This window comes from Procambarus clarkii, chromosome 51 (assembly GCF_040958095.1).
Source record: "Procambarus clarkii isolate CNS0578487 chromosome 51, FALCON_Pclarkii_2.0, whole genome shotgun sequence".
In the NCBI taxonomy this organism is placed as follows: domain Eukaryota; kingdom Metazoa; phylum Arthropoda; class Malacostraca; order Decapoda; family Cambaridae; genus Procambarus; species Procambarus clarkii.
Window position 1 is genome coordinate 21,445,040 of NC_091200.1, and position 27,852 is coordinate 21,472,891.

Sequence of the window (27,852 nt, forward strand, 5' to 3'; positions counted from 1 at the left end):
TGTGTCATTCTCATCAGGACATTGTTAAAACACCCGAGATGTTTATTGTAATCCACAGAATATGGCTAAAATATTACATTAGAGGAAAACCCTTGTAAGAAATAAAGAAGGTGTTTTAAGTCATTTTACCCGGATGTTGTAATGTTACCTGGATTAGTTGGCATAGTCCTGGCCTCGCTCCCTGTAGGGCCGGTGTTCAATTCACGATGGAACAGGTGACTGAGGACTATTCGTTCTCTCCGTCCTTATACCCTTTCCAAGAGCTATACATATATAACGGATATTATATATATTAATGTCAATATCTATATATTTAACTATTACAAAATATATTTTCTTCAACACTTCCCCGAGCACCAAACTCTCCTACCAAAAATCCATTATTTTATGAAACTGTCATATCCCCCTAACCACTTTCTCCCCCCGTCGTCAAAAAATTTAAAAGGGTTCCGAAACTCCTCCAGTCTAATCGGGTAGCACGGGAAGTCGACTAATGCACCGGTGTTGGATGGTCAATTAAAACTTAAACTTCTTGAAGTTATCGATGACACAAGTGGTCCTGTGCCGTAAAAACTGTCTCCAGCACTATATTTCCTTGACACTAATTTGATTCGTGAATGGGATTCCCTTTGACTAAAGGACGACATGAAGTAGATATGATCTATTAATTATGTCTAACTTTATTGTTAACGCCAAATTGTGATAGATGATAAAAATCCTGTCCTGATGGGCTGGTTGGCGGGGAGTATCTTGTTTGTGTCTGCTTGTTAGTTGTTGTATGTTTACGTCTGATTGTTAGTGGTTGCTTGTTATGTCTGCTTGTTAGTTGTTGTTTGTTTACGTCTAATTGTTATTTGTTGACGTCTGGTTTTTAATTGTTACGTCTGGTTATTAGTTCTTACTTCTGGTTGTTAGTTGACTAATAGTTTTCCCTCCACTTAGCTCATGGTACCAGCCTTACCTACTAATTTCCCTGGAATAAGACCGGCTAAAATGTTTAAGAACCAGGTACCCAATCACTGATGGGTGAACAGAGCCATACAGTTAAAGATTGGCGCCAAGCCAATCATCCCCAGCTAGGATACGAACCTATGCCAAATCGCTCGCGAAAAGCGGAGTGAGGGAATTATCAGAAGAAAGCGCCAAGCTATTACTACTATCTAGCACTTGGAACGGGCCAGGATAAGGATTTGGGATGGCATGAGGGGGAATAGAATGGTGCCCAACCACTTGGACTGTCGGGGGGATTGAACGCCAACCTGTAAGAACCGAGACCGTCGCTCTAACGTCCAGCCCAAGTGGTTAGGCAAGCCCGGGGGGGGAGGGGGGGTGAGTGTGTTACCACTGCGCCACGCAGACTCGTTTACATTAGGTCGTCTGCTGTTGCTTGTTGCGTCAGCGTGTCTTCCCCCATTAACACTCATGATGATTAACGCGCGTGTTAGGTAGCACGAGTGTTGGTTTGATGATTACGCATTCATCTGTTGCCGTTTGTGCGTGGCTGGCGGCCTGTGAAATATCTGGTGATGTATTTGAGAGACTGAAACGCGTTGTATGCGATACAAATACGAAGAGAAACGAATGCAAAAGTCTACAAATGGAAACAGAAATTGAAGTATATATATATATATATATATATATATATATATATATATATATATATATATATATCCATACTTGAATTTCTGTTTTCATTTGTAGACTTTACAAAGCCTCGCTAAATCGTACCGAATATTTTAAGCACTGAAGAAGGCAATGGAGTTGATTCATAATAGTTATCTTCCTACAGATGTAGCTCATTGAGGTTTTCCGCACTCAGCATCATGATACATTGAGTTTCATTCCTCTTTTTTTTTTAGGTTATCACAGTCCCTTCTAAACTATGCTGAGCTCTGTAATAAAGATTAATCCCTCTTAATTATTTTCAATGTTTACTTCAGAAGTCATGCTTAAGTTCAATCGTGTAAGAGCTTTGCTTGAACTTCTCTCTCTCTCTCTCTCTCTCTCTCTCTCTCTCTCTCTCTCTCTCTCTCTCTCTCTCTCTCTCTCTCTCTCTCTCTCTCTCTCTCTCTCTCTTTCTCACCATTTTCCATTACACACTTTTGCGACTCCACTCCACCCCATTCAAAACAAAAATTGTCCCAAAACAAGTCCCGTAATACAAAGATACTCTGCTGAAAACTGCAAACTTGGATCCTTATTTTCTGAAATTATTGTACAAGAAATCAGCGGAAGTGTACAAAGAATGGGAAAAATAAAGAAATCCTTTAACATTCCTATTCCACATTCATGCAAATAATGAAGTTAATGAAACAACACCAATCCAATGAAAGGTTAATGGAATTCATATACCAAAAAAATATAGTACATGATGACCAAACATTGACTCAAAAACATGTAAAATAAAACAAAAACAAAAAAAAAATGGAGATTTTCGTAGTTAAAGTTTGTTGTAAAGGCTAGGGAAACTTTTTTTGTCGCTAATGGTCCAACTCTTTGTGCTGCCGACACAAACAGCCGCACTTGCAACTGAAAGGGAGACAAAACTGTTTATTCGCTCTGTCAGAGAACGATTCTGTGAAACTATAACGGAGGGAAACATTACCTGCCGTAGTCACGTAAAACGATTTGCCAACGTATATGACAAACGTTGACGATGTCTCTCGCAATAGTTGCTAACGTATTTTACAGACGTTTGTCGACTTCTCATAACAAACGTTGTCGATCTCTCTCTCACAAACATTGTTTATTCATCTTACAATCGTTGCTAACTTATCTAACAAACGTTGTCGACTTCTCTCAAACGTTGCTAATTTCTCTCGTGAAAACTTTACAAACTTCTCTCACACAAAAGTTTCTCACGAAAAAGCTGCAAACTTCTCTCAAAGTTCTTCTCTCATCGCAAACTACTCTCACAATTTTTTTTTACAAACTATTCTAACAAAATACGTTACAAATTTTTCTCACACGAAACGATACAAATTCACCTCACTCGAAACATTACAAATTTCTCTCACAGGAAACGTGAGAGAACAAATTTCTTTCTCACAAAGAAAACATTATAAATTTACATTGCTTAGTACTCCTACTGAAATCATTTTGCTGGAAAAAATCCCAATATTACCGTTAAAGAAAGCAATGTATCTAAATTTTAGTTCATATATATTTGGGCTAGAAAAGGCTACATTCTACTGGTATATATATATATATATATATATATATATATATATATATATATATATATATATATATATATATATATATATATATATATATATATATATATATATACATATATATAAAAAGGTTCCACCTAATGTCCCAGATAATATTAATTACAACTGTCATAAAATAGATAAATATATTCCAACCCCAACTAAACTGTTTATTATTGTTAACATAAAAACAAATATATACCATTCTTCTATTATTTTTTTGTTCCTTTTTAACATGATATTGATAAAGAAAACGCGGCTCTCGCTTTCAAAGGGTATTATAAATAATATTTTACTGACGAGGAAAGTTATTCCTTTTAACTTTGGGAAAGAAGTCTCTTCGAACATCGTGGGAATATGTTAAGAAGGTGAATCCCTTCTTCTCAGTGAATATATACTGAGAGGTGTACCATTCTTCCCCGGTGAATATATACTGACAGATGTACCCTTCTTCCACGTATATATATTCTACATTACAAGGTATATATACAAGGAATTACAAGGAACTATATACAAGGTATATATATTCTATACCTTCTCCCACGTATATATATTCTACACTGAGAGGTGTACCCTTTTACTCGGTGAATATACACTGAAAGGTGTGCCCCTGTTTCCTGTGTATGTACACTGAAAGATTGAACACTTTTCGCGGTGCAATATAGGACTTAAATTTTTAGAGTATAGCCTTAAATTTTAAGAGTACAATCTTAAATTTTAGAATATAACCTTAAATTTTAAGAGTATAACCTTAAATTGTTAGTGTATAAACTTGAATTTTTAGTATGTTACCTATAGCGTCACGTCCTTAATAACCTGCCTGAAGTTCAGAGGCCTCAAGCACAACACTGATGTATGCACGACCCCTGAGGAATGTTTAGGTGAAACTGAAACCGATACTTTCCTAAACATTGTATCATGTTTAAATTAAGATTTTCTTCACTTTCTCCAAGTAATGTTTAAACTGAAGCTAACATTGATTAGGAAAAAAAAGTGAAAATAATAATCCTACCAAGAATTGAGACAAAAAATATTAGACAAAAATGTCGGCAAATATGTAAAACAAATATGTCATAGACAAAAATGTCAGACAAAAATGTCGTAGACAAAACTGACAAAAAAATCTTTAACTGCCATTACATATAAACCAAGGAAGCACACTTATAAACCAAGAAACCGTACTTATAAACCCAGGAACCGTACTTATAAACCAAGGAACAGAAGCACTTATAAACCAAGGAACCGCACTTATAAACCAAGGAACCGCACTTATAAACCAAGGAGCATGATTCAGTTCTTTCAAGACGAGGAGATGAACCTAAGACGTAAAACGGAACTTGTAAATAAAACAAAAATACCATTCACTCAAATACACGAATCATGTTAATTTGGTTTCGTGTTGGGCATGAGCTTTATCAAACAACGAAAGGGTTATTGAGACCAGCACCAGAGTTTACCGGCCACGCCAGTAAACTGTATAACTTAAGAGTGTATACCTACGTTTCGAACATAGTACAGGACCAAAAGAAACTATCCCTGTATACCGAGAAACGGTGTACATGCGAGTTTTTTTAATTGAATAAGTATACCGCTATATTGGGAAGCGAACTATGTGAACTCGGTAAGCCGCCGTGGTTTGATATGTCATGGGCACCATTACTCAAACCAAGATAATATCCCAGTGAGAACAATATCCAAGAACGAAGCAGTTCAATGCCCAATCAACGTCGTTATTGTTAACTCGACGGTAAATTAACGTTGATAGCGTTAGTTCAACGTCAAATCAACGTCTCTTTTGGATACTGTGCCCATTTGGAACTCTAAAGTACTTAAGACAGTACTCTAATACATATTCTCAAGACTGTACCATAAGTCTTTTAGGGATATAATGAATTCTGAAAAAAACAGAAATTATGTCTTGTGCCCTTATTCTTATAACATACATAAAAACATGTTGGCAAACACAAAATAGTAATTAACTCGTATATCTTACATAAGATAAGAAAGCTGAACAGTGAGCTTGGAAGGGGTTAGGATAAGGATTTGGGATGGGACGGGGGGAGAAGGAATGGGAATTTAATTCTCTTGGGCTAATGGTCACCTTCGCTAGGGCTGTTGAGGACCATGCTAGGTCACCTTCAGACCAGTCCCGGTGGGGAACTTAAATCTGTAATAATTATTTTCCATTTAAACTCCATTTTCAAATAATGCTTTCCGAAAATATAACAAGTGAGCCTTTGAGAATGGACTCTGCGAGGTCGAAAATAGTTTGAGAATAAATATTATATATTTAATATTTATAAATATAAAATATAAATATAAATATAATATTTATATTTATAAATATAAATAATAAATAATAATAATGTTTGGATATTTTTAGACAATAGCTACTTGTAAAATCAGTCTGGAGCATCAGCCGAACATTTTCAGCCCTCGATTAACGTCAAGTTGAGATGCCAGGAGAGGGTTCGGAGTTTCATGTAGTTTTACAATTTTAAGGAAGTTGGTTTAGGCTTTCAGTGGAGTTGGGTTAGGTCAAAAAGTTAGTTTATGCTTTAATGGTGATGTTTTAAACTTTATGGTAGCCGGATTGCGTTTTAAGAGAGTCTATTTAGGTTGTACGCGACCCCTCCTCATAAACAAAGGCCAAATGTTCATTCCATACGCCCGCTAAACCCCTTCTGATTATGAATCACAAATGCTCTAAACACGAATCCCATCTGATGAAGTTCGAACGTTTCTCGAACAATGCTTCGCTCACGACAGCGAAGCAGCGAATCAAGAATTCACAGATGGGCATTGCTTCACGCACTCTCTCACGAACGTGAAAGAGACAAGAGTAAAGGGGTAAAATTCACCCCAGGTTTTGAGAAGCAGGAAACTGATCAGTGTTTCGAAACACAGTTCAATAAATGCTTCACCCACGCACTACAAATACAAATACTTCGAACATAACTTAAAACATCTAACCTAACCTACGCCTAAGTACAATATACCAATATATAACAGCATTAATTTATATTTGATAAAATATTTACGTTCAGATGGAGTTAATTATAACACATTTGATTTTAAGGGAGCGCGTTGCGGTTTTAAGATAGTAGAGTTTTAAGGGAGTAGATTTAGGTTTTAAGGAAGAAGATTTAGGTTTTAAGGAAGTAGATTCAGGTTTTAAGGGAGTAGATTTAAATTTTAAGGGAGAAGATTTAGGTTTTGAGAGAGTAGGTTTTGGTTTTAAGTTAGTAGATTTAGGTTTCAAGAGAGTAAATTTAGTTTCAAAGATAGTAGATTTAGGTTTTAAGGGAGTAGATTTAGACTTTAAGTGAGTAGATTTAGGTTTTAATTGAGTAAATTTAGGTTTTAAGGGAGTAGATTTAGGTTTAAAGGGAGCTGGTTGCCCATATTTCCCTCAGCTGAAGCAGTCAACATAGCTTCACCATCTTGGCTTCACCACCTGGCTCCCAAAGAACGTTTTAATTAATGTTGTATTTTCTCGTTGTGTTCTCTTAATTAATGTTCGATTCGTTGCCTGCACCCTTCCAGTCCTCCTTCACGGCGTCTTCCACTCGCTTGCCTCATGTTAGCAATTTTAATTACGACTGTATCTTGATTGCTATCACACGTCCGGCGGTTTTTAATGAAATCTTGAAAAGAACACTGTATATGTGTGTGTGTGATTACATTATATATATATATATATATATATATATATATATATATATATATATATATATATATATATATATATATATATATATATGGAGTGTGTGTGTGTACTCACCTAGTTGTATCCACCTAGTTGTGCTTGCGGGGGTTGAGCTCTGGCTCTTTGGTCCCGCCTCTCAACTGTCAATCAACAGGTGTACAGGTTCCTGAGCCTATTGGGCTCTATCATATCTACACTTGAAACTGTGTATGGAGTCAGCCTCCACCACATCACTTCCTAATGCATTCCATTTGTCAACCACTCTGACACTAAAAAAGTTCTTTCTAATATCTCTGTGGCTCATTTGGGCACTCAGTTTCCACCTGTGTCCCCTAGTGCGTGTGCCCCTTGTGTTAAACAGCCTGTGTGTGTGTGTGTGTGTCACGAAAACAAACAGTGTGTGTGTGAGTGTGTGTGTGTCACGAAAATAAACACGTGATTAAAAATGTGACAGTGTCAGAACACGGAGGAAAATTGAAACAGGAATTTCCTTAAGTACTTTCGTATATTAATACATCTTCAGAAGGAGTGAAGATGTATTAATACTCCTGATGATGTATTAATTTTCGAAAGTACTTAAGAAAATTCCTGTTTCCATTTTCCTCCGTGTTCTGACACAGTCATATATATATATATATATATATATATATATATATATATATATATATATATATATATATATATATATATATATATATATATATATATATATATTAGTATATTTTGGTAGCAGTCTTTCCTGTAGACATATATTATTAAATATGACCGAAAAAGTAAGATTAATAATACTAACACGAATTTTCTCTATCTTATGTTTCTTTTCACTGTTGATGGTAATTCAAAGATCAATTCTCCAAAATTCAAATAAAAATGAATTTTGGAGAATTGATCTTTAAATTACCATCAACAGTGCAAAGAAACATAAGAAAGATAGAGAAAATTCGTGTTCGAATTATTAATCTTTCTTTTTCGGTCATATTTAATAATATATATATATATATATATATATATATATATATATATATATATATATATATATATATATATATATATATATATATATATATATATATGTATATATATATGTATATATATATATATATATATATATATATATATATATATATATATATATATATATAGGGGATAGATTTATAATATATAATATATTCTATATAATATTTATAATATATTATAATATATTCTATATATATAATATTTCCTAGAATATATATATATATACTAGGAAAATTCAACTAAAATTCCGAACGTTTTTCGTGTTTCAATACATTAACAAAGAAATACAGCTGTATTTCCTTAATAAAAGTGTAGTAAATTGATGATGATAAAGTTTCATGGAATGCAATTTATTGAACTTTAATTATTCTTTCCAGCCTTTAATATATTTATTCGGAGAAAACGATCATAATGGAGAATATCAATTGCACAAATGTCTAAATCTGATTTCGGGGCGATGATTCGGGACCAGCTCGAGTGATGAATCCACAAATATTGCAATCATTAAAATGGATCCTCTAGACGCAACTAAAGATTTCGGCAGAACTGAGTTCGTTCTCAACTCCAGGTATTGCCTCACGGTCATCACACGAATGTGCGTGTAACCTTGTGTTCACGTACGTATTCGTTTGCTTACTCACAGATGGGCATTGCTTTACAGATGCTCTCACGAACGTGAAAGAGGCTGGAGAAACAGAGGGGATATAATTCACCCCAGATATTGAGAGACAGGAAATCAATCATCCATGAAAGCAGCAGATATCAGGCAGCTATCAGATAGACTCGTCTATCTCCAGGCAACACAAGACACTAATATCTATCTATCTATCCACGCCGCGGGGCCATGGCAAAGTTTGACAAAGGCCCCTGACAGATGAACTGAAGCAATTGCCTCTGCAATACCAGGATTCTCCCGCAACCGTGTGTGGAGGTGTTTGTTTACGTGTCAGAATTGATAACTCTTGGGTGTGTTGGCTTGGACGTTCTGTCCAAATCTGTCTATCTGAAGGACGTTCTGGCGACTGTCTCTGACGGCATCTTGCTAGATGGAATAACTACGTTTCATACAATGTTATATTAGTGTACTAGATTATTATAAGTTGCTTTTCTTCTTGACAATCAATAAATGGCCACTTTTCTTGCAATTTTGTTGATGATCAAATAAGTTTTCGGTCTTTGTACAACAGTTTTTAAATGTTTTATACACGCGTGTGTGAGGTCTCTTTAGCGTGTGAGGCATTTCTTGTTGCGTGTTAATTACCATGTGAGTTTCATTACAAGTCACGAGAAGAATGCCGTTGTGTTCACGTGTCGCTTCCGAAGTTTTATGGCCATTGTTTTGTTTGACTTGTCTTTGATTTGTTATGTTTTCGATTGGTATTTTTCCTCCTTTCTTATTTGACTTGATAATTTGATAAAATCTCAAACTCATGCTTTCACTTTTTCATTCGTACACTCACTCACATGTTCACAAATTCATTCTCACACACTCGCACGCTTATTCACTTACATGGTCACTCATTTACACACACACACGCACACACACACACACACACACACACACACACACACACACACACACACGTACGTCTGTTACTCTGGCCCAAACAAAGCTTCCGTTACTGTGGTCCAACTAACGCCATAGTCAAACACGACGCTTACGTTACCATGGCACAACTAAAGCTGTTACTACCGTGGCTCGTTACCAATAGCAACAAAGCATCTTATCACTCGTGCAACGAGGCTGTCCTTCCGTATCAGACACCATTGTTCTCGCTAATCTCAACATAAGGAAACTATTCTCATTGTCGAGGACGTCAGTTCCTCGATGAGAGACAGGCGTCCTCGCTGATCTCTCTCTCTCTCTCTCTCTCTCTCTCTCTCTCTCTCTCTCTCTCTCTCTCTCTCTCTCTCTCTCTCTCTCTCCCTCTCTGTGTACACTGTTCGCTCAGACACCTCACGATTGCAGCAGCCGTGTGAGACTTCTCTCACCCCAAAAGATTCCACTTTCCCAGCTCTCTGTGTGCTGGGAACACACACACCATTAATAGAGTCAAACAAAGAATCTAACAATCTGAGATACAATACAAAAAGACCGACAAAACTTCCAGTGCACTGAATCATCATACTGTTTTTTTCTTGTTTCTGATTTTTTGTTTGATTTGTTTGGGTTAGATATTATACGGTCTTTGTGCAATCAAGATATCTGGAAGGATGGTGGTGGCTGAGGTATTTTTATTAGTATCTTTGCAAGGTGGAGAATAAGTTTGGATAAACATCAACTTTCGTCACCATCATCACTAACAACATCGTCATCACTACAGCATCGTCATTGATTACCAATATTGTAGTCATCACCAACATACGACTGCTATCACCAGTTATTACACACACACACGCGCGCGGGGGGGGGGGGGAGGGAGGGAGGGCGCTGGTAGCTGAGTGGACAGCGCACGGGACTCGTAATCCTGTGGCCCGGGTTCGATTCCCGGCGCCGGCGAGGAACAATGGGTAGAGTTTCTTTCACCTTGATGCCCCCTGTTACCTAGCAGTAAAATAGGTACCTGGGAGTTAGACAACTGCTACGGGATGCTTCCTGTGTGCGTGTGTGTGTGAAAAAAAAGTTAGTAGTTAGTAACAGTTGATTGATTGACAGTTGAGAGGCGGGCCGAAAGAGCAGAGCTCAACCCAATCCTGAAGTATGCGGCTCCAGCATGGAATCCATATTTAGTCAAGCATAAGACTAAACTGGAAGAGGTTCAAAGGTTTGCCATCAGAGTAGTACCCGAGCTGAGAGGTATGAGCTACGAGGAGAGACTACAGGAATTAAACGGGATCTCACGTCGCTGGTAGTCAGAAGAGTTAGGAGGGACATGATCACCACATACAATATTCTCAAAGGAATTGATAAGGTAGATAAAGACAGACTCTTTAACACAAGGGGCACACGCACTAGGGGACACAGGTGGAAATTGAGTGTCCAAATGAGCCACAGACATATCAGAAATAATTTTTTAGTGTCAGAGTGGTTGACAAATGGAATGCATTAGGAAGTGATGTGGTGGAGGCTGACTCCATACACAGTTCCAAGTGTAGATATGATAGAACCCAGTAGGCTCAGGAACCTGCACACCAGTTGAGAGGCGGGACCAAAGAGCCAGAGTTCAAACCCCGAAAGCACAACTAGGGGGAGTACACACACACACTCACGCATACACTGCCACGTCGGTCGGTGTTCGGTCACGCCTTTCAGGTCTAGCAAAAAAAAATATTGCCAACAATGTACCGCCGCCAACCAATCAACTTCGTGTAAATGAGATCCCTCTGCTTTGTTGCGAATTTTAATTGTTTGTTAGAGTGGCCCCTTCTTTATTACTCTCTCTCTCTCTCTCTCTCTCTCTCTCTCTCTCTCTCTCTCTCTCTCTCTCTCTCTCTCTCTCTGATCGTATATGTCCAGCTATCTCCCACATCGTCCCTGCCAACAGACTAATAAGTTTCATAGGTTCGTACTGAGGACTTTAAATAAGTTTCCCGTCCTTCTCGAATGCCAAAAGTTGACACAAATAATCTGGAGCAATGCGGTGACTTGAATAGACGTTCCAATGACACCCAGACGCTGCCTTTAACCAGTTCACCGTGATAGGACAAAAACTGCTCATCCCGAAACCCTGCTGAAGATGGTGGAAGGCCTGGAAGCAAAAAAAAAAACTGGATGTTGCACCAGTTGGGAATTCGAGACTTTCTCAGTAGATTCAGCAGAGTTCCGGGTTGAGTAGCTTTTGTCCTGTCGAGTTAGTCATAACTTGGAGTCAGTTAAGTCAGGAGTCATAAAATGAGTCAATGCAATGACTTCTGACTTACTTCCATATCATATCAACTTTATGCAATGACTTTTGACTTACTTCCATATCACATCAACTCTACATAAGATTTCTACAACTCTACATGTAGAAGCCTGCTCCTTCAGCAGCCTTCTACAGCCTGCTCCTTTATTTCATTCCATGTTCACACTACTCTTAGGCTAAAAGAAAACTTTCTAACTTCTCTATGACCTATCTGAGTTATCAGGCTTCCATCCATGATCTATTGTTCAAGTTGTATTCACTGTAAACATTTCATCTTATTTCAGTCTGCCAATCACCCTAAAGTATTTTATGCGTCTATGTTAGGTTGCCCACCTCTCTCTCCTTTTTCTATCGTTGACAGGTTTAGTTCCTTCAGTCTCTCTTCATGCCCCATGTATCACAATTCTTGTACCAGCCTGTGAGTGTGTGTGTGTGTGTATTCACCTAATTGTATTCATCTAGTTGTGCTTGCGGGGGTTGAGCTCTGCTCTTTCGGCCCGACTCTCAACTGTCAATCAATCAACTGTTACTAAATACTATTTTTTTTACACACACACACACACACCAGGGTGCAGCCAGTAGCAGCTGTCTAACTCCCAGGTACCTATTTACTGCTAGGTAATAGAGGCATCAGGGTGAAGGAAACTCTGCCCATTTGATTTTCCGCCGGTGGCCGGGATCGAACCCTGGACCCTAGGTCCACGAATCTAGAGCGCTGTCCACTCAGCCAGTTTTCATCAGTCAGTTATTCTGTCCAATTTCTTTACTGCATCTCACTCCCTCCTCTGTCTCTAATCACCCTTTCTTCCCCCCTCACTTATTTCCTCGTCCAATTTCTCTGCTTCAATTCTTCTCCTTAATCATCCGTGTCATTAATCCCCCTCCAAAAAAAATCATCTTCTCGAATCATTTGATAAATTCTCTTCATATTCCATTCACCCAACAAATTCCTCCTACTTCATTCATCGGAAATGTTCCTCATTTCATGCCAAATTCATCTACCAACCTCATCCAGCAAATTCATCCGCCGCGCTCATTATTCTACAACATTCCCCTTCACCCATTTTTTATTAATCAAGAGACCATGGGGTGCCTAAGGAGAGCCCAAGTAAGCCTCCTTCCCACTGCTGGGTTCTAAGCTGGAATCTACTGAAGGCTTTGCCGTTAACCTCCCTCTCTCGATCACTTGTTTGTTCTCACTAATTTGGGCCAGCAGAATAGTGCATTCGCTCCTGAACCCCGCCTTTCTAACAGCTGGTTGTCTAATGCAGTGAGTCCTATCATTTTCCTTGTCATGTGTACTGTATAAATTATTACTGAAATTCACTTCTACAACTTGCTCATTTAGTTCACACACACACACACACACACACACACACACACACACACACACACACACACACACCTGTGAGGCAATCGTGCCTCACAGGTCTAATAGAATTCTATGATCAAGCAACACAAATTAGGCAAATAACAAAAGGGTGGGCAGACTGCATTTTCTTGAACTGTCAGAAAGCCTTTGACACAGTACCCCACAAAAGGCTGCTACAAAAGTTGGAGCAACAGGCAGGAGTAAAAGGTAAGGTGCTCCAGTGGATGAGGGAGTATCTAAGCAACAGGAAATAGCGAGTAACTGTGAGGAGGGAGGCATCAGGGTGGAGAGATGTCACCAGCGAGGTTCCACAGGGCTCTGTATTTGGACCCATCCTTTTTCTAATATATGTAAACGACCTTCCAGAGGGTATAGACTCATTCCTCTCAATGTTTGCTGATGATGTAAAAATTATGAGAAAAATCAAAACAGATAAATATAGACAGAGACTATAGGATGACCTAGACAGGTTGGAGGAGTGGTCTAGAAAATGGCTACTAAAGTTCAACACAAAACAGTGAATAGTAATGAAATTAGGCAAAAGGAGCAGAAGACTGAACACAAGGTACCATCTGGGAGGTGAAATCCTCGCGAGTCAAACAGAGAGAATGATCTGGGGCTTGATATCTCACCTAACCTGTCCCCAAAGGCCTATATCATAAGGATATCATCAGCGGCATATGCTAGATTGGCCAACATAGGAACTGCCTTTTGAAACTTGTGAAAGGAATCGTTCAGGACCTTGTATACCACTTATGTCAGACCAATCCTGGAGTATGCAGCTCCAGCCTGGAGTCTATACCTAGTTAAAGACAAGACAAAGTTAGAGAAGATTCAGAGGTATGCCACTAGACTGGTCCCGGAACTGAGAGGCATGAGCTACGAGGAAAGGCTAAGAGAGCTGAACCTCACATCCCTGGAAAACAGAAGTGTAAGGGGAGACATGATAAACACTTACAAAATTGTCAGGGGAAATTGACAGGGTGGACATAGAAAAACTTTTTAGCACGGGTGGAATACGAACAAGGGGACACAGGGGGAAACTTAATACCCAGATGAGCCACAGAAACATTAGAAAGAATTTTTTCCGTATCAGATTAGTTACCAAATGGAATGCGTTGCGTAGCGATGTGGTGGAGGCTGACTCCATACACAGTTTCAAATGTAGATATGATGGAGCCCAGTAGGCTCAGGAATCTGTACACCAGTTGATTGACAGTTGGGAGTGGCGGGACTAAAGAGCCAGAGCTCAACACCCGCAAGCACAACTAGGTAAGTACACACACACACACACACACACACACACACACACACACACACACACACACACACACACACACACACACACACACAACACACAGCCTCAATTACTCCACTCTCTCCCCTTTTATCTTCCGCAGCGACCTCTAATAGACTTTCTGACAATTACATTCCCCGGTAATAGCCTCTACTGTTTTTCTAAGTCACCTTTTCACTAAAATACTTTATCATCTACCAAATTTACACGAGTGGCTTTCATGCTATAAACAACACGATGACAGCGTGTGTGTCAATAAATTTTAGATATTAAAACAAAAGAACATCGCCCAGAAAGCAATCAAGTTAATCGAATACCACCAAGAAGCCACACAGCGGATCCCGTCGCGACTCCGAAGCGGTTCCTGCTGCTTCTGCCTCACTGATTCCACACTAGATAAATTGTACCCACTTTCTCCCGTACCATGATTTTTGGAGCTCCGGGAGTTTGTGGATGTTTAAGTCGGTTCTGTTGCTCCTTATAGGTGACAGTAGCTCCCTTTTGTCACTCCAGAGTGACGTAGCCACTCCGGAGACTTACGGAACAATTTGGGAGTAGGAAAATTGATAAAGAATTGTGTTTTATCCATATTTGTGTAAAAGGTAATATCATATTCAAAGAATTCTTTAGAGCCGAGTATTACTGGAAATAGTGAGGCATAAATACGTGGTTCAGTAATGTGTAGGTAATCACGCAGATAGAAATTAAAAAAATCCGAGCGTTGTCGTGCATTAAACACACTATCATATAATGCAGAGTTACATCGTTAGCCTTGATAATGGGTTCAATTCACGAAAGAGCTTGGATTTTAAATTATCTTTCTTTTCATTTGTTTGCGCATGTTCATATGTATGTATGTATGCATGTATGCATGTATGTATGTATGTATGTATGTATGTATGTATATATGTATGTATGTATGTATGTATGTATGTATGTATGTATGTATGTATGTATGTATGTATGTATGACACAAATGGCTTTAGCAGTCATGTGTGTGGCCACTCCTGGATATGGTCAAGGTCTTTTAATTCCACACTACAAAGAGCCATAGTTTATAATGTCTTCTCTTGTTTCTTTTCTTTTGCAAAAATTCCTAAGTACGAGTTCATACCCTAAGGTATGTTTATATAGACAGTTACAGAGATCAGAAACATTGACAGGACCAGGATCGACCTATAACCCCGGCAAGGGGTTGAATCGGTTGAAAAATACTGTCCTTTGTTTGCAGGTTTTAGTGTGTGTGTGTACTCACCTAGTTGTACTCACCTAGTTGTGTTTGCGGGGGTTGAGCTCTGGCTCTTTGGTCCCGTCTCTCAACCGTCAATCAACAGGTGTACAGATTCCTGAGCCTATCGGGCTCTGTCATATCTACACTTGAAACTGTGTATGGAGTCAGCCTCCACCACATCACCCCCTAATGCATTCCATTTGTCAACCACTCTGACACTAAAAAAGTTCTTTCTAATATCTCTGTGGCTCATTTGGGCACTCAGTTTCCACCTGTGTCCCCTTGTGCGTGTTCCCCTTGTGTTAAATAGACTGTCTTTATCTACCCTATCAATCCCCTTCAGAATCTTGAATGTGGTGATCATGTCCCCCCCTAACTCTTCTGTCTTCCAGCGAAGTGAGGTTTAATTCCCGTAGTCTCTCCTCGTAGCTCATACCTCTCAGCTCGGGTACTAGTCTGGTGGCAAACCTTTGAACCTTTTCCAGTTTAGTCTTATCCTTGACTAGATATGGACTCCATGCTGGGGCTGCATACTCCAGGATTGGCCTGACATATGTGGTATACAAAGTTCTGAATGATTCTTTACACAAGTTTCTGAATGCCGTTCGTATGTTGGCCAGCCTGGCATATGCCGCTGATGTTATCCGCTTGATATGTGCTGCAGGAGACAGGTCTGGCGTGATATCAACCCCCAAGTCTTTTTCCTTCTCTGACTCCTGAAGAATTTCCTCTCCCAGATGATACCTTGTATCTGTATCTGTGTGTGTGTGTGTGTGTGTGTGTGTGTGTGTGTGTGTGTGTGTGTGTGTGTGTGTGTGTGTGTGTGTGTGTGTGTGTGTGTGTGTTTATAGAGCCGATGTGAGTGCAAAAAATAATTTAAACAAAAAGATGATATAAATATATATCTAGAATACCTGAAGAGCAACATGAATACACGCAACCTGTCCTCCTAAAAAGAACGTCGCATTTCGATCGTATGCATTACATAATGCCAAAAATTGTCGTACTAGAAAATGAAGCAGCTGGCGAAAGTGACGTACTGTCCCGTTTTCTATTTTGGGTCCTCTGGTAGGTTAGGAGAGAACACTTTTAACTGACCGTTTTCTGGACGTTGAGAAACCTTAGAAGAACAGGCTGGTACACGAATATAAATTAAGTCGCGCCGCTGATACAGTTTTATGTAATAATCACTGCTATAATACTTTAACATGCTGCTCGTAATATATGAATATTATTACTGTTTTATAGGAAAAATTATAGTATTTTGGTCAATCCATCAACTCTCTGTGTGTGTCTCTCTCTCTCTCTCTCTCTCTCTCTCTCTCTCTCTCTCTCTCTCTCTCTCTCTCTCTCTCTCTCTCTCTCTCTCTCTCCATCAATTTTTTGTAACAAGCTTCTTCCTTTCACAACAGGTCAGCTACCTGGTGGCGGCGACGGAGGCGACGAAGGAGACAAGGAAAAGGAAGAAGAAGCCGAGAGAGAGCGTCTGGAAGCCATCAGGGAGGCAGAGGACAGGCGTAAGGAGAAGCACCGCAAGCTGGAAGAGGAGCGAGAGGGAATGAGACAGGGCATCAGGGACAAGGTAGGTCAGGACGCGGGTGGTCCTCCTTGGTACCTGGGTCGTCACCCCCTGGGAACACGAGACGGTTGTCTGGAGGGGGAATGGAGATCAGAAAAGGTCGTTTAGAGATCCCAGGAGTGTCAGGCTTGGGACGCGAGACTGTTATCTGGGGGAATGAAGATCAGAAAAGGTCGTTTAGAGATCCCAGGAGTGTCAGGCTTGGGACGCGAGACTGTTCTCTGGGGGGAATGAACATCAGAAAAGGTCGTTTAGAGATCCCAGGAGTGTCAGGCTTGGGACGCGAGACTGTTATCTAGGGGAATGAAGATCAGAAAAGGTCGTTTAGAGACCCAGGAGTGTCAAGCTTGGGACACAAGACGGTTATCTGGGGCAAGGTCGGTCAGAAGTAGTTTAGAGACCAAGGCGGGCACACCTGGATCATGATATAGGTTATCTGGGATACGATTGGGTAGATTTGGTCACTCAGGGGTCGAAGAGGCTCTGTCATGGTCATCTTGAAGGAAAGTGGGTCATGAGTTGTTATTTATGCTTTGGAAGGTCCCTTTGAACCGCGATGCGGCCTATGGATCAGTATGGGTAGGAAGAGGTCCTTGGGAATTTATTTCCGATCAGGAATTAAAATATAATAAACGAGGAAGGGTAAAAGCAATCTCATTAGCAAATTAGAATGATTATTTTGAGTCACTATACAGGATTAGAGATTTGAAAAAAGCCTCTATATTTTCAGAAGTCACGTGTCGATTAAAAAAAATCCAATTGATTGTACCTAAAAAGATCGAAAATAATAATCAAGACGGTTGCTTTGTGTCCACTGATGGTCAAGATGGGTCATACTTGTTACAGAAGCTCCTACCGTGAACGTGGAAACAGAAAACTAAAGAACTTTATATAAAAGACTTCGCCAACTTGATAATGTAAAAATAATGAACTTTTGGTCACTATACACACATTCACACTAATGATTCAAAACTAAAAATAATCTATGCTTCGCCAAAGCACTTGGGCTGGAAGGTAGAGCGACGGTCTCGCTTCATGCAGGTCGGTGTTCAATCCCCGACTGTTCAAGTGGTTTGGCACCATTCCTTTTCCCCGTCCCTTCACAAATCCTTGCCCTCATTCCTATACTATATAGCAATGTTAATGACTTGGCGCTTTCTTCTGACAGTTCCTTCCCCTTCCCCATGGTTCTGAGCCAATGTTGGTTCACGTGCTGGTTCATATATCGTTAAGTGCGTTAACAGCGATGACACCTCTGCCCCAAGGCAACTTTCTGAACTATATTATAAAGTGGTGTAAAATGTGTTTTGCATTGGGCGTTGGGGAAATTGAAGCAGACTGAATGTGCATTGTTATAAAACAGTGTTTTGGCTTCTCGGTCCACCTACCTTCTTCCATGCCTTCCCTCTCTCTCTCTCTCTCCCGCTCTCTCTCTCTCTCTCTCTCTCTCTCTCTCTCTCTCTCTCTCTCTCTCTCTCTCTCTCTCTCTCTCTTTCATCAATCTGTTTAAAATTCTCATGACTGTTGGGATGAAAATCTTCTTACCTGGTCAAGAACAGCACTCGATCAAAATTAATGGCAACCTAACCTAACCTAATGGCAAAATATCTAACCTTTTGCCGTCAACCGTAAACATAGACCATGAAATTCTCCATTATAACGCGTAGAGAGAGAGAGAGAGAGAGAGAGAGAGAGAGAGAGAGAGAGAGAGAGAGAGAGAGAGAGAGAGAGAGAGAGAGAGAGAGAGAGAGAGAGAGATGGTCAAAAGTACATTGTGATTTGTTCTGAATACTCTGAGACAATTGTTAAGTCCAGGAGCCAGCTTCAAGGCGACCTTGTCTTATGAATTCATTAGCTAAGAAAAAAGCGAGGCACTATTTTTTAGTTTTTGCGGTGAGTTCATGGGGGTGAATTTGGGGCTGAGGTCCGGCCGTTTCTGTGTTCAGAGCAGCGTTCATGTCATAAATCCTGATTAAGCAGCGCTCTCCTGTTTCGACGTGGGTTCGTGTGACGTTAATTCTGATTGAGCGACACACTCGTGTTTGGAGGAGTGTTCGTGAAGCTAATTCTGATTGAGAGTCGAGCACTGTTTCAGATTGGAGTTCGTGTAGCTGAAATAGATCGCGGGGATAGAGTATAGGCGACCAGTCATGGTATTGGAGCAGGACCAGGGGCCAGATTCACGAAGCAGTTACGCAAGCATTTACTAAACCGGTACATCTTTACTCAATCTTTGGCGGCTTTGTTTACGATTATTAAACAGTTAATGAGCTCCGAAGCACCAGGAGGCTGTTTATAACAATAGCAACAGCTGATTAGGAAGTTTTATCCTTGTAAACTGTTTAATAAATGTAACCAAAGACTTCAAAGATTGAGGAAAGATGTACACGTTCGTAAGTACTTACGTAACTGCTTCGTGAATCTGGCCCCAGAATAGTAGACAATCTAACCCAACCTTCTCCTATCCAGTAACTGTCGCATTTACCCGTGATAGGTCTTTTTCCCATACTAGAGACGGACGAAGGAATGAATGGATAAATTTCACCGGATTTAGGAGTCTTTGTCTATCTTAACAGTAACTTCTTATTGCATGCAAGAGAACCACAGAGGAAAAACAAAAGAGCGTCAAATGTTTTCGCCTGAAAATATCATAGAGGTTTAAAATCCGCCGGAAAAAATCACAGAGGTTTAAACTCCACATACATGATACGCTAACAATACGCGATAGATATTAATTCAGTTTTCTTCTGGACACAAACGAACTTTAAGTAGTGTTCTGTCCAACTCATCGAAGTTAATGAGGGACCATAACCCCCCCCCCCACTCACACCTCCCTCCCCCTTGTGTACCAAACCACTCAACACCAGTCGGATTCCCCTCATTTGTCCAACTCATTCCCTCACTTCTTCTTGAATTCCACCCACACAATTTTAAAGGTTCCGCACCTTTCCCGTCCCTTCCCAGCCCTCCATCCCATCTCTGGCTGCCCCCCCCGTCCACCAGCGTCTAATCCCCGTCACCCTCCACCACCACCTCGCGACCCAAGGCTCAATGGACAGAACGTGGTGCAGGGGTAATGTCACCCTTGAATCCTCCTCCAATAAGACAAAGTTATGGAACTTTTTTTCTTTCTTTATTACCTAGTGGTTGTTTTTGTTTAGGTAGTTAGTGCATCTTGTTTTAAGGAGCACGTGGTGTTTCTTTATGAGCGAATGGCTGCTTTATAAACACGTGGTGTGGTTTATATACACGTGGTGTGGTTTATATACACGGTGTGTGGTTTATATACACGTGGTGTGGTTTATATACACGTGGTGTGGTTTATATACACGTGGTGTGGTTTATATACACGTGGTGTGTTTTATATACACGTGGTGTGGTTTATATACACGTGGTGTGGTTTATATACACGTGGTGTGGTTTAGAAACCGGTGGTGTGGTTTATAAACACGTGGTGTGTTTTGTGTGCAGGTATTGAGCATATCAACAGGTTGTAACACAAATTATATTAACACCATCAGCAGTAGTAACAACGCCAAATATGAGCAAAAAGAGAGCCACGAGAGAGAGTGAAACGAAAGTGAAATATGTGAAAGACACGATGACAGCAGCAGCAGCGGCAGCAGCAGTAGCATAAACAGGTGTAGCCCCCGCCACCAACAGCTGTAGCGACCAACTACAGCAGCGCCATTTGCAGCAGTCATTCCTCTCAGCACCAGCAATCACAGCAGCAGCAGCAGCATGTGGGAACAGCTTTTCAGCAGCAAGAAAGATTACAGTAAACAACATGAAGGCCACGACTGGCAGCCGAGGATTAAATCCCAAAGATAAGATAAGAGGAACCACCAGGAATGGGTGGGAGAGAGAGAGAGAGAGAGAGAGAGAGAGAGAGAGAGAGAGAGAGAGAGAGAGAGAGAGAGAGAGAGAGAGAGAGAGAGAGAGAGAGAGAGAGAGACAGACAGACAGACAGACAGACAGACAGACAGACAGACAGACAGACAGACAGACAAACAGAAGGAAAAGATTTTAGGAGTACGAAACAAATTTATTAAAGGAGGTGCTGAAATGCCAAATAATAACTCATTGTAGAAACAGACCCCAGCACGGTTGAGATATTATGAAATTTACAGGGACATAGAAAACGTTCTGTGTTAAAATCAATAATAAAGTTAATCGCTTCGAAATGTATCATATGTAATGTTTGAACTTTTAAGAAAGTGACCTTCAATTCTTGGTACATGTCTTGAGTAATTCAAAGCTCTTGCTAAGAGTAATTCTCGCATATACGGGGATCTTACACGCGTTTCACGGAAATGTTCGGTGCCTGATCAATGTAATACTCATTGAGTTTTAAGAGTAATTCCTTGTATTCATTACAGGTAATTCTTGGGGCGTATCCAGAGTCATTTTCGGTGAATTTCCAGGGTATTTCTCGATGCATATCCAGGATTATTCTCGGTGCATATTTAAGATCATTCACGATGATATCCAGGGTAATAATTCTTGACGGCTTTCTAAGGTAATTCTTGATGGTTATCCAAGGTAATTCTTGATACAAATCCAGGTCAATTCACGATACATATCCAGGGGTAATTCTCAGTGGTTATCCAAGATAATTTTTGATGCATTATCCAGGGTAATTATCGGTGGTTATCCAGGATAATTAATCCTAAGTATTCAGCGGCTCTTCCACTACATAAGCTTCTCCTCATTTGGTGATTGGTCCACTTCACCTCCTTCCACATATCATTGGCTCTTAACCTTAGTCAGCAGGACCAATCATGTCCCTGCATGGATCGTACTGTAAGGCAGCTAGGATTACTTTGATGACCTAACCACTTCACCAAAAAATGACGAAACGGCGACGTTTCAGTCTGTGATGGACCACTGGCTACACGACTTGCCTGTGGACCAGGACGGACCGAAACGTCGTCATTTCTCCATTTTCTGATGTATGGTTTGGTCACCATATCTTCAGCCACGTTATTGGATATGGAAGAAAATGTAGAATAGAACCAGTGAAGAGCAGAGGTGCCATAGGCACAATCAGAGAACACTGTATAAACATCAAAGGTCCGAGGTTGTTCAACGTCCTCCCAGCAAGCATAAGAAATATTGCCGGAACAACCGTGGACATTTTCAAGAGGAAACTAGATTTATTCCTCCAAGGAGTGCCGGACCAACCGGGCTGTGGTGGGTATGTGGGCCTGCGGGCCGCTCCAAGCAACAGCCTGGTGGACCAAACTCTCACAAGTCAAGCCTGGCCTCGGGCCGGGCTTGGGGAGTAGAAGAACTCCCAGAACCCCATCAACCAGGTATCAACCAGGTATTGTGACTGAATTGGGATAACTGGTTTTTAACTTGAAACTATTGGGCATCACGTAACGTTCTGGCCTTCTGTGTCTTTGTAACTTTCTGTAGCTTTAACTTTATGTAGCTTCGTAATCTCCTGTAACTTTGAAGTATCATTACTTTGTAACCGTCAGGAACTTTGTATCCTCCTGGGGCTTTGTATCTTCCATTAACATTGCCTGAGGATGTTTCGTAACATGTAAGATTGCAACCTCCTAAAATTGTGTAGCTTTCTGTACAAATGCTTTGTAATGTAGTTTTCTTATCATCTGTAATTTTGTAATCTGTAATTTTGCATCCACTTGTAACTTTGTAACCTTCTGAAACTTTGTATCCTGCAACTTAGTAACCTCCTGTAACTTTGCAACCCCCTGAAACTCTGTTACCCTCCCTGTAACTTTGTAACTTGTAACCTCATAATACTCTGTAACCTTCTGTACCTTGTTATTATGTAACCTCTTGGGATTTGCATCGCGTCACGATGAAATATTTGACATGATATGAGTAATTTGTTCAGACATGAGACAACAGGGTAAGCATGTTACTACTGTGATACTTCCTGATGGATATGAATTGGAGCAATGCAATGGGATCTAACTCCCGTTCCGGGTTACCCCAGACTAAGTGCATTAATAAAAAAAAAAGCGTCAAATATTATATATCCTTGGATTTACGCATTTCACAATTCTGTAAGATACTGGAGGAAAAAATATTGAATTTCGCGGTTGGCGTAAAACTAGTGATGTTGTAAGGGTGAGCTTAGAGGCGATAGCCCAGGTGGACAGTGTGTTGGTGTCGACCGTAGAGGATAGCACTCTTATGCTTCACTCCTAAATCATTAATTTGGAACGTGGATAGCTTTGCATATATGATGAACGCTTGTTTGGGCTGTGATTGAAGGCCTTGTTTATCACCACGTGATTGACAGTAATCACCGGTCACCATCACAAGGAATGGTTGACAGTGACCACCATCATCCGACACCATCACCATAACAACCTACAGTCCCCTAATAATAATATATAACATGATCTGAAAATGATCCACAATACATTAAACTTCATCTCCTCCACCTTCAGTTAATCTCTCCTTGCTTCCCTGGCTTCATTATCCACAAAAAAAAGAAGTCACTACGGGCTCACCATAGCCCGTGCTACTTGGAACTTTGTTCCGGGTAGTGAATCTTTAACAACAACAGCAACATTATCCACCATCTCCACAAAATAAAACAAAATCTCAATATTCCCATTGAGATTCCAGAAGAAAATATTCTTCACCGTCAATTCTGAAGTAAGAATCAGACCTGTGTTTCAACAGGTGACAAGAAAAAGCAATTTGATAATCATGGGACGGGGATATTTGACTGCTGGACCAGCGACATTCGGCAATGTAGCCAGCCAATCAACGTTCGCATCGAGTTTCGGCCAATCAGCCTGTATTCTCCAGGCCGTGTTTGACCAATCAGAGTCCGCTTTTAACGCATCCAGCCAATGACACATCACGCCCGTGACGTCACTGATGAGCTAATCAACAGTGTGTCTGATTTAGCATTTTTTCCACCCCCCCAATGTCAGAATTTCAGAGAACGGTATTTCGAAAGAAGTCAGTCCTGGGAAATGTTGTGTCAGTCACAGAATGTAAAGGGGACGAAATGTTTGGTTTCGACGCGCTGACTCTGACCACTACTTCACACTTATTTTTTTTCCTGGCTGACAGGAAAAAGTAGTGAGAGTAGTGTTTCACTTCTCTGGAGAAGAGACGATCTCCCCATCCGTACTTCTCCTGCTTGACATGCAGCCTTCCAGGGGCCAGATTCACGAAAGCACTTACGAACGTGTACATCTTTCCTCAATCTTTGACGGCTTTAGTTACATTTATTAAACAGTTAACAAGCATGAAAACTTGCCAATCAACTGTTGTCATTGTTATAAACAGCCTCCTGGTGCTTCGGAGCTTATTAACTGTTTAATAATTGGAAACAAACCCGCCAAGGATTGAGAAAAGATGTACAGGTTCGTAAGTGCCTTTGTGAATCTGGTCCCAGTTCTATAGCGGGAATGACAAACCATTCAATTTGTTGTATTCAAATGTAGTGCTAAAGTAATTCAGAGTACAAAGAAACCATCCATGCTTCGGTTACTTTGTGTGTGATCTTACAATATTGAAGAGAACATCAATTATTTTAAAATTCCTGTTTATGAGAATCAGACAATAATCAACCACCCGTCTGCCCACATGTCTTAATGAGTGCATGGAAATCCATAACCTAACCAATATGTTTGGAATTTTCCTTCTTATTTATTAATGCAAATTATTCCAAACCCATTAATTAGCCTCGTTACTGGATATCAATAAACCGCCAGGCACGGAACTACGCAGTTCGTAATTTAATGAGGTACGGTAATTATGAGGAGAAAACACTAAGCCAGTATGACTATGTAATTTGAGGAAGAAGAATCAATAACTGTTGATGAACCCCTTTCGCTAATGAGTTGGTTTAATCATGCGGGTTGTGTGTGTGTGTGTGTGTGTTTACTCACCTAGTTGCACTCGTCTAGTTGTAATTGCGGGGGTTGAGCTCCGGCTCTTTGGTCCCGTCTCTCAACTGTCAATCAACCGGTGTACAGATTCCTGAGCTTGTTAGGTTCTATCATACTTACTGATAGATTCATTTGAAACTGTGAATGGAGTCTCCTTCCACCACATCACTTCTTAATGCATTCCATCTGTTAACTACTGTGTATGTGTGTGTGTGTGTGTGTGCGTGTGTGTGCGTGTGTGTGCGGTGTGTGTGTGTGTGTGTGTGTGTGTGTGTGTGTGTGTGTGTGTGTGTGTGTGTGTGTGTGTGTGCGTGTGTGTGTGCGGTGTGTGTGTGTGTGTGTGTGTGTGTGCGTGTGTGTGCGTGTGTGTGCGGTGTGTGTGTGTGTGTGTGCGTGTGTGTGTGTGTGTGTGTGTGTGTGTGTGTGTGTGTTCCAATACTATTCTGACACCTTCGCTACTTAATACGTATCCCTGTCGTCTTGGTCGTCTCGGTGCACAATCACTTCCACAGTGAAGTGGATGTGCACCATTTTCTTCCATAATTCAGGAATCTGAACAAGCTATATCTCACACACAAGCATGTTTCACCTCCCTTCCTCTCCCTATCTCTCTCTCTCTCCATCTCTCACTCTTTCTCTCTTACTCTCACATTTATATAGAATCACCCAACACCTCCAAAACAGCGCCTCAAACCTTCCAATACAAATCCTTCTATTTCGTATTTATCACCAGAATCAAATTCAATCGGGGTCTACCCATCCATCAGTTCTTACAATGGCAGATGTTAAGAGGAGAAAATGAATGAACAGTCAAAAAGGCGAGGAGAAGAACATAGGAGAAATAGGATTAATAGGGGGAGGAAGGGCTTGAGGATTATGTGAAATGTGTTAGGTGGAGGATAGAGGGATGTAGGAAGATTGAGTCAGTGGGGTGAGTAGGGATAGAAAGAAACAGGGTAATGATTATACAGGTGATGGATAAGAGATAAGATAACGGTCTCACAAAAGCGAGTTTATCTGCTATTGTTAAACAATGTATAGTCCTTTTATCTTATATAAATGGCGTTTGAATAAGGAAAACAAGAGACATCTAGTATGAGGGAGGATAGTGAGAAGGAGCAATAATGACAACAAATGCGAGATGAAGGAGGTAGACAGACAAGCAGGCAGGACAGACAGGTAGGCAGGGCAGACAAGCAGGCAGGGCAGACAGGTAGACAGGGCAGACAAGCAGGCAGGGCAGACAGGTAGACAGGGCAGACAAGCAGGCAGGGCAGACAGGTAGACAGGGCAGACAAGCAGGCAGGGCAGACAGGTAGACAGGGCAGATAAGCAGGCAGGGCAGACAGGTAGACAGAGCAGACAAGCAGGCAGGGCAGACAGGTAGGCAGGGCAGACATGTCGGACTGGTAGATATATTAGGGGGCAGGCAGGGTGGTAGAGCAGGTAGATAAACAAGTAGGTAGATAAAGCAGGATGGCAAAAGGGCAGGGAAGCGCCCAAACAAGCAAGCAGGCAGGCAGGCAGGCAGGCAGGCAGGCAGGCAGGCAGTGGGGTGTGCCTGGGGGGGGGGGAATATCAGGGAGTCAACACGACCAACAAAAGGTCATTATGTTGGTCGAAGCCGCGTCAACCAGCTTTGTTTTGAACCCAATAGAGTTTTACAAAAACTGTCAAAGAGACGACAATAAAACTTTAGGTCGCCAATTGTAATTTTTTTTCATTTGATGTAATGTAAAGGAGATTTTTTTTACACAGATTGACACAATATGCTGAGGCCTTTGTGATGGAAGAGCTTTATTGTGAGGAAGGATTTGTTTTCTTTAATTTTTTCTATACTGTGAATTTCAGAATCTACCTTTTGGTTTGAGAGAATATTTGTTGTTATACAAATAGAGATAATAAGGTATATGAGAAGCAGTTAGTCACTTACGATATTTAAATCCCTTTGCCACTTTTCAATCATCTCCATGTATATCTGCCTGCCTGACCATTGCCGTTTCGGGTGATCTTGTAGAAAATGCTCCGATGTTGTTTTAGATATTACTTTTCTTAAAAAAAATACTAATAATATCAAATATTTTTATCTATATATAAAACAAAATGCCCATTTGTTTTTGTTTTTTTGGCTGTCCAAAGCACGAGGCTAGAGGGCTAAAGGTAGCCTCTCCCAACTTTTCAGGCTGACAATTGGATGGTATGAGGGCATCATAGGCCTATCAGGAGTCGCTTTTTTCGATATGGTTGACAAAAAATTTACCAATAGCCTATCTTGGTCTCTTTTTGTTTCCCTTGTATCCATTTCATTTCTCCCAGTCTTATCTCTTTTAGTCTTTACTATTCACTAACTTCTTTTCCCTCAAAACTTCTCTGCTAGTTTTTTATCTCCTATTTCCCACACTCTTTTCCTATCTACTCTCTCTTGTCTCCTGTCTTTCTTCTTCCTTAATATCTGCTTATTTCCCTTTTCTTTTAACCCGTCTCATTTCTTATTTCCTTCCCTCTGCTACCTCTTTCAGACTCACCTCCACCTCCCCTCACACTCTTCCCCTTCAGCCTCTCTTCCTCCCCCTTTTCCCTATTCCCCCATTCAATCTGTAAACCTCTCTCTTCCTCTTTTCTCCTCCTCCTTTCTATCTCTCCTTTCTCAGCAACCTGAGCTTTCCCCCCAGAGTGGTAATTACGGAGCATCCAT

At 40.6% G+C, this 27,852-nt stretch overlaps 1 protein-coding gene across 2 annotated transcripts in view; it reads left to right on the forward strand.

The window, feature by feature from the left end:
* Window positions 1-27,852, forward strand: part of cpx (synaptic transmission protein complexin) — a 331,955-nt gene that overhangs the window by 235,079 nt on the left and 69,024 nt on the right. For both annotated transcript variants that reach the window (XM_069304076.1, XM_069304077.1), the window contains exon 3: window positions 17,099-17,268. In XM_069304076.1, the coding sequence (XP_069160177.1) occupies window positions 17,099-17,268 (170 nt within the window). The remainder of the gene's footprint in view (window positions 1-17,098; window positions 17,269-27,852) is intronic.